The sequence below is a fragment of the Thunnus maccoyii genome, chromosome 16, assembly GCF_910596095.1.
Source record: "Thunnus maccoyii chromosome 16, fThuMac1.1, whole genome shotgun sequence".
Lineage (NCBI taxonomy): Eukaryota > Metazoa > Chordata > Actinopteri > Scombriformes > Scombridae > Thunnus > Thunnus maccoyii.
Window position 1 is genome coordinate 16,693,527 of NC_056548.1, and position 7,891 is coordinate 16,701,417.

A 7,891-nucleotide genomic window follows, 5' to 3' on the forward strand; every position below is an offset into this window, starting at 1 on the left:
TTTACCAAGCTGTTTGTTAATAATAAAATAAATAACTAAAAAATAAATAAACTTTTTGTTCAGACTTGTAGATTTTCTCAGGAACAGAGTTTGTTTGGCATTGATCCGTGCTGCTCATCTCCCTTTATTGAAGTTTTAAAATGTGTGCATCTGTTAGACAAAGTGAATGTGAAAATTTATTGAGTGCACAATCAAAATCCTTCCTATGCAGTTAATTATTTACATTCTGTTAATATTGTTTGATGTGTGTGTTTGTCCTGTGGAGGAAAGGAAACAGTTTGTTTAGCTTTTGCATACCTGGACAGGATCCAGTCAGTGATGCTTTGATTTATTTCACAGTCTGTCTAGATTTCAAGTGCTGCTGTGCTTTCATTCATTTTGTTTAGATTAATCTGCTGATTATTTTCTCGATTAATTGTTTTGCCTGTAAAATATGAGAAAAAACAATCACAACTTCTTCAGCTCTCATGTTTTGTTTTTATCAACAGTACAAAACCCCAAAGATTCAATTATAATTTTAAACATGAAAAGCAGCAAATCCTCACATTGGAGAGACTTGAGAAAGTTCTGCATTGTGTCTCAGATATGACTCAGTTGATGAATAGATCATTATTTACAAAAGACTTGCCAGTTAATTGTTGGTCAGTCGACTAATTGATTTATCAACTAATCCACTCAGCTCTACAGAGGTCAGAAACAAAACATGTCCAATCAAAAGAATAATGAGGAGACCTTGAATGATGTGGATGTGAACTGGACACGTAATTGATGTTTTTATTAATTCATCAATTGGATGTTGTTTGAACTACTTAAAAAAAAACATACGTTGATAAAGTAACAGTAGGCTATTATTATCACTGAAATGTTGACTTTAACAGTTGTAGTTTCATCATTGGAGTCAAATATACCAATTCCAGGGGCCCAAAACATACAGATGTTTTGTCACTGCATGTTTACTCCTCTCTTTGGGCTGTTCATGGTGGCGCGCCAATATTTTCCGACAGCCTCTGAAGGCAACCGGGATGCGGTCAGAGAAGTTCAGCCTGTTCCCTGCGAGCAACGCTTCACTGGCTGTCAACTCACACTCCGACCTGTTTACAAAAGATTAACACAAAATGTGGATCAGTTAACTGCTTTGTGAATTTATACACAAACCACCTATGGTGTGCGTGACCAATTGATTCTTTATTTGTGTTGCAGCTTGCATAATGACAACACGCTGCTCAATGCACTAGTCTTAACTGCCCTCATAAAGTGCACCGGTGCATTTTTTTTCTTCCTGATAGAAAAAACAAGTCATAGTGGCGCCATCCATTGGAAAACCACTGCAACATACAGCTCATATTCTCGCTTTCTTGAGAGGGACCTGACACGAGTAAAACATTTGTAAAAAGTGAAATAATATGTATTTTTCTTGTCATGAATAGTTTTTCTGTAGCTTCCTAAAATGTGTACACTGGATAAATATGATATTAATGAATGTAGATCTATATTTAATTGAGTCAGTCATGATAGGCTATTATTTTATTATGATATTATTATTATGTACTATAATGATATAATAATATTTATATTATTCAAATCCTTCAGACTATCCGCATTGGTCCGGCTTTCATAAATGAGGGTCTTTGTACATTATGGAGTTCTTTTTATCTGTGAAATTTAATAAATGAGATTGAAAAGATTCCCGAGATTCTGATCGCAGGAATAAAATCACTATTATGTTCTGAAAAAAACAAAACAAAACAAAACATTTTCAAAAATACACAGCTGCACCAACATTGCTGAAGTGGCTGGAGGATCTACAGTACCGACTTCCTGTCCCTCTACACCTCTGTCTACCACCACGACAGGTATAAAAAAATCCTCAGTCCTCTTCAAGTCACTTTTTCTGCACCGAAAATAACTGAATTTCATTCTTTTAAGGCTGTGCTGTATGTGGTTGAGTTGCTTAGTTGTTTTTCCCTTCAAGACAGTGGATTTTTTGTTGTTGTTGTTATTTGGAGAAGATGCCAACTATAGCATGTGTCTGTTATGGTTACAGATCCATTAGACATATAATGCAAGTCAGTGCCAATAGAACGCAACTAATGTACTATAGTTTACTCTATATACTCAATTTATGAGAGACAATTTAGGTCAATGATAAGCTATGACCTGGCTTTTTTTCTTTATGAGTCTTAGTAATGATATCTGCTTAGTTACATGATTGTTAGAAAAAAAATGCTGAATGCTAATTTAAGATAAGGAAAAGGTTTGTGTAACAGGTGTTTCTTTTTAAATTGCAAAACATAAACAAAACAAATGTAGCCACATATCAATGTATTAAGCGTTATAAAAGCACACGTTCAATAGATAGATAGATAGATAGATAGATAGATAGATAGATGGGTATTTTTCCAATGTTTATTGAGAAAACATTCAAATATACAAACAGTGCAAACATGTGCTCAACATAATGGTATACAAAGGAACAAGGATATGAATTTAAATACATTAAGAAACAAAATTGGGATAAATAAACTTCATTAATACAAAATTATGATAAAAACATACATAATTCTTCTTTAAAGAGTTCACCATTTAGTTTTACAGATTTGTTAATTTTTTTTAGTGTTTATAAGTTTGAGAGTCTTAATATATTCTTTAAATTCACATAAAAATCCAGTGAAACTGGGGGTAAATAACTTTTATCATTTTGCATTATGTATGTGAAACTTATCATATAGAATCAATACGTTTACAATTAGACAGACAGACAGACAGACAGATAGATAGATAGATAGATAGATAGATAGATAGATAGATAGATAGATAGATAGATAGATTAGATTAGATAGACAGACTTGTATGTTAATTGATCCGGATGCTGCGTCACTTCCTCCACGTGGTGTCGGCCCAAACTCCCGCCCGGAACAGACATTTGTCAACACTGTTGTGCTCAGACAGGCTGAGTGAATATTTCTGTTGTCTTCACTCTCCTCCTTTTTCTCCCAGAATGGCAGCTAATAAAGAGGACTCGGACACGGACGATATTCTTGCAAACGAAGAAGAGCTGGAGCAGGCTCTGTGCGTGCTGGCTGGAAGCGACCCGAACAACTGCTCTTATTCCCGGGTAAGAAAAGCCTCCTTCACCGCAACATCCCTGCAGCCTCTATTGTCGGCTCGACTCTTTCACCACATCAAAGCACAGCAGTTTGTAGATGTAATATCGTGTATATTTAATTTCGACTGTGTATTTAACAGAATCCCCCACTGTAATTTTAATATTTATGTTATTATCATTTATTCTAAGGTGTTTCTGTGCAACTCTTGCAACTCAAGAGTGAAATTATCATCCCTTTGCTTTGTGTCACTGCAATATCCCCAACTTTCCCTCATAGTTGAAACCCTTCTTTCAGAGAATACTAAATAATTACTACAGTCCTTTTTAATAATCAATAATAATGTGCATACTGCTGCATATTGTGTGTGATCTTTGCAGGGTTATGTGAAGAGACAGGCTGTGTTCGCCTGCAGCACCTGCACCCCCAGTACTGCAGAGCCTGCTGGGATTTGTCTGGCCTGTGCCAATAAGTGCCATGAAGGACATGAGATCTTTGAACTGTATACCAAAAGGTAATTTTTGAAAGTATTTCTTTGTGTGTTGGACTGACAGTGAACTGATCAGACAAATTCAAGCTCACAGTATCCTGTTTTTCTTATGTAGAAACTTTCGCTGCGACTGTGGAAATGGCAGATTTGGAGACTTCCAGTGCCAGCTGATTCCTGTGAGTCCTCTACTTTTTAACAGATCCCTTTGTTTCCCAAATTGTCTGCTATGCATGTTCTGATTGTTCAAGTTATTCCATTTCATATGTATTCACAGGCCAAAGACAATGAAAACAACAAAAATCTCTACAATCACAACTTCCATGGCTGCTACTGCACGTGTGACCGGCCGTACCCAGACGCAGATGATCAGGTATTCTTTTTCTTTCATTTGCCCTTTTAAATGGTCTCTGAGCTCATGTAATTCAGTTTATTTCTGTGAAAACTACTGAACTACTCAATTTTTAATTACCCAACAGGTCAATGATGAGATGATTCAGTGTGTCATCTGTGAGGATTGGTTTCATACCAGGGTAAGCACGGGTCCTGTTGCATTTCTAAGCACTTATTTCATTCTCATTTACAATTTAGCACAACTATGACTCTTCCGCTTTCTATGCAGTCATTTTGTTTATCTTTGACAGCACCTGGGCTGCTCTATGGTGGAACCTGAGGAGCTGCAAGAGATGGTATGCGAGGGCTGCATGAGCAAGGCTCCTTTCCTGTGGACGTATGCTGCTCACTTTGCAGGTAATTTATTCTTCTGAGCTTCTTCTCACAGGCTGCAAAAACAAAACCGTATGTCAAACTTTGCAAATGTTAAAAATCCAGAGAGTCATTTTTTTATATTTGTCTTTCCCCTTCAGTACCACCTGTAATCAGTGTCAGTGAGGAGGAGGTAGAGGTTGATGTTGTGGAAGGAGATGAAAAGGAAGAAGACTCCGAGCCCGGTCAGATCAGTGATGAAGAACCTTCCACCAGTCTTGAACACACGAAGCAGGAGGTGAGAAACAGTACATATGAGACCACTGCGTCCATTTGCCGTGTTTAAAGCTAACCAGATAGCGAGGAGTTGAAGTGAGAGATATAAACTGCTAACACTGACCATGGACGAAACGTACATTTAGGTTTCTTCTTCTTTACTTTGCCAAATATCATTTTGGTTATGCACATAAACTTTTGTTGTATTTTGCCTAAACTGTGCTGATTTAGATTAAGAAAAACATCACTTTTTTCTTGTTTTTGTTCTCCCATATATGCTCAAATCAATTCATAAGATGGTACATGCTCATTGTTTTGGGGATGTGTTGCATGTATTTTGCATTTGCAGACACTAGAGTTGTGTCTGAAATCACTCTCTCGTTCACTAATAGATACAAAAACTGTATAGTGAGCAATAAATTGAGATTTTGGACACTTACGAATTATCACATTGCGTCATCCTTGATAGGTGTAGCATTGCACGACTGTAATGTTCGTATTGTATGGTAGGGTTGTTAGCAGAAAGTAGTGTACGTGCCATGGACACGTGTTTTTTTTGTTTTGTTTTGTTTTGTTTTTTTAATTCCATTGGGAAAGTGGTAATTTTTCAGGGAACAATATAATGCATAAATTTCACACTCAGGATTCAGACACTCAGTGAAATGCCGGATAGTAAATATAGTGGTCTGTGTAGTAAATAGGGAGAGTTTTCGGACACAGCCTAAACTCAAATTAGCCTTCTTTTCTAACCATTTTCTAACCCATTTTTCTTTTATTATAGTCTTCTCCGTTTATCAACGGACAAATGAATGAACTAACTTAAGGCTACAGCTGCAACGATTAGTCGATCGACAGAAAATAAATCAGAAGCTATTTTGATAATTGAACAATTGTTCTAGTCTTTTTTTTTTTTTTAAAGCAAAAACGCAAAAATATTGCTAGTTGCAGCTTCTCAAATGTGAGGATTTGACACTTCTTTGTCATACATGATTGCAAACCGAATACCTTTTAAAGTTTGGACTGTTGATCAGATGACACAAGGTGTGTGAAGACGTCACCATGAGCCCTAAGAAATGATAACTGGCATTTTTCACAATTTTCAGACTGAGCAAGTATTGTGTGTATTTTTTTTTAACCTATGGAGTATGGCAAGTGCCTCTGACAGTTTACTCATTCATTTATATCCTCCTCCATAATGCAGAAGCCCTGCACAGCTGTGAGTGTGACTTCTTGTGGAGTAGGTATGTAATGAAGAGGAAGTGGAGAGGGATTTGTTTGGGAAAGATATTATTATTATTATTATTATTATTATCATTATTATTATACAATATTTTGAGTGTTCACTGTAGTCATCTCTATGGCAGCGGTTGCTTTTCTGTCGCCAGCCTGCCACTAGATGGGGCTGGAGGGTAATGAGCGGATTATACCTGCAAGAGCTGCAGGCTCCAAGCTCCTGTTATCATGCTTCCCCCTCCTCTGGGTAATTAGAGGAGAAATGACCCATGAGGCACTGCTTCTCCTGCTCTGTAGACGGCTTTGGCCAGCCTTCACAGGGCAGCTTACTATAAACTGGTGATTTTCATCGCCCAATCATGTCATCGTGTCAGTTGCCTTGAGAATTTCCCTGGATGAGTCTGCAGTGCTGTGTGCAGATGTTTTACAGAGTCCAGGTGTTCTCGTCTGCTCCCCCTGCCCCCCACCCGTATAACACAGTGACTCACTACTTCCTGTGTTATTGTTTGTATCTTAGGAAGCGGTAAACAGGAGTATCCCTTGCAAACGGAGCCACGAGGAAATGACAGGCAGCCCTGGAAAAGCCACGACCAAATCTGAAGAGTGCAGGCTGAAGGAGCTGCAGGCCCAGGGGCTGGAGAGGCCGAGACAGGGAGCGGTGTTCTGGCCTTACAGTTGGCGCTCCAAACTCTGCACCTGCACAAGCTGCAAGGTAGACCACAAATAACAGCTCTCAGAGAATGATACTGTTTATGCTTTAACAACACCACTTTACAGGAGTCAGCTGTCCATTTGATCCTGGTTCACGTGTCTGTGAAGTACTTAAGCATCTTGTGTTTCTTCTGTGTGTTGCGTCGGTGCACAGAGGGCTTACGTGGCTGTCCAGGTGCAGTTTCTTATGGATCAGTCCGACACCATCCTGGCCTACGAGAACAAAGGCTTGGATGAACCGTTTGGGCAGCACCCGCTGATGGCACTGACAAGCTCGCTGAGCCATGTACAGCAGCTGGAGGTCATTTACGGTGAGCATCGGGGGAAGATGTGGGGTCAAAATTAACAGCAGAGTAAAATAAATTTTCCTCCAAGGGTGTAAAGTGAAATTAGCCGGAGAGGCGATTGATTGAGACTTGACGTGTGACTAATTAATCATGTGTTCGTCCCTTAGGTTACAACGAGCTGACAACTGTGATCACTGCATTTTTAGAACAGTGTGCTGCTGAAGGAAAGGTGAGAAATGGAAATCCAAGTGCAAATATAGATTGGATAGTTAGAATTAAATGTAACAACACCCACGAGGTACTCAATCTGTTATTATTGCTTATTTACCCATGGGCGATATTGGTTTCATTATACATGACTAAAATGTGCAATTTTGCAGGCAAGAATCATGTTTTGGTGGACAAATGTAAAACATGACCCATTTTTTCCATCTCTATCTCTCAGACAGTCACAGCCGAAGCCGTTCATCAGTACTTTGAGGAGCTGCGGGCTCGAAAAAGACGTCGAACCAACGCAGGATACCAATAATAAGGAGGCTGTGCTGTTACCATCATATGGTGCTCTGACTGAATGTGAGACTTGGAAGATGAGCCTTTTTCCCCTGTTGAATAAAAGGGCTTTTTGCTGCAACCAATGAAGCTTGAATAATTAGTGCATAGTACTGACTTCCAGTTATTGTTGTGAAGGATTGAGAAGTTGTGTTTTCAGTTCCATGTCCAGTTTTTTCTATTGATTTATAATGATGCCTTAACTTTGAAGCTCATCATGAAAAGTTTCCTTGAAACATTGATGTTTTATGCACATTAATAAGTTTTTATGAACAAAAGAAATTTTGATTCAACACTGTACACTTGAAAAAGATTGTCTGCTTATAATAATGTGAGAATTCTCATGTGAACACGATGCTGCATTGTGCATTCCTGTGAACTTGTCAAGTACGTCTGTGTGTTTACATGGTGAAGAGGTTTCCTGTTGGTGGCCAGTTAAAACAAACTTGTTTTAAAATAGTGACATCATTGTTTTATGTGGATGGATGTTCCCAATAAAGTTATCGTTTATAGTCCACAAAACAACCCAACGGAAGTGA

At 38.4% G+C, this 7,891-nt stretch overlaps 1 protein-coding gene across 1 annotated transcript; it reads left to right on the forward strand.

Moving 5' to 3' along the window:
• The first annotated feature begins 1,764 nt into the window (after positions 1-1,764).
• Positions 1,765-7,877, forward strand: LOC121880627 (putative E3 ubiquitin-protein ligase UBR7). Its single transcript, XM_042387986.1, has 12 exons — positions 1,765-1,853; positions 2,998-3,115; positions 3,485-3,618; positions 3,710-3,770; positions 3,869-3,964; positions 4,071-4,124; positions 4,236-4,341; positions 4,458-4,594; positions 6,323-6,517; positions 6,671-6,827; positions 6,971-7,032; positions 7,249-7,877. The coding sequence occupies exons 2-12, from the start codon at positions 2,999-3,001 to the stop codon at positions 7,330-7,332; spliced, it is 1,203 nt and encodes a 400-aa protein (XP_042243920.1). The 5' UTR covers positions 1,765-1,853; position 2,998; the 3' UTR covers positions 7,333-7,877.
• Positions 7,878-7,891: the final 14 nt, after the last annotated feature.

Bases quoted from the DNA above. Each gene is read 5' to 3' on its own strand.
- LOC121880627 (XM_042387986.1), top strand. From the start codon at position 2,999: ATGGCAGCTAATAAAGAGGACTCGGACACGGACGATATTCTTGCAAAC. The intron at 3,965-4,070 runs GTATTCTTTTTC...ATTACCCAACAG, and splicing joins ACCCAGACGCAGATGATCAG to GTCAATGATGAGATGATTCA. The intron at 7,033-7,248 runs GTGAGAAATGGA...TCTATCTCTCAG, and splicing joins AGTGTGCTGCTGAAGGAAAG to ACAGTCACAGCCGAAGCCGT.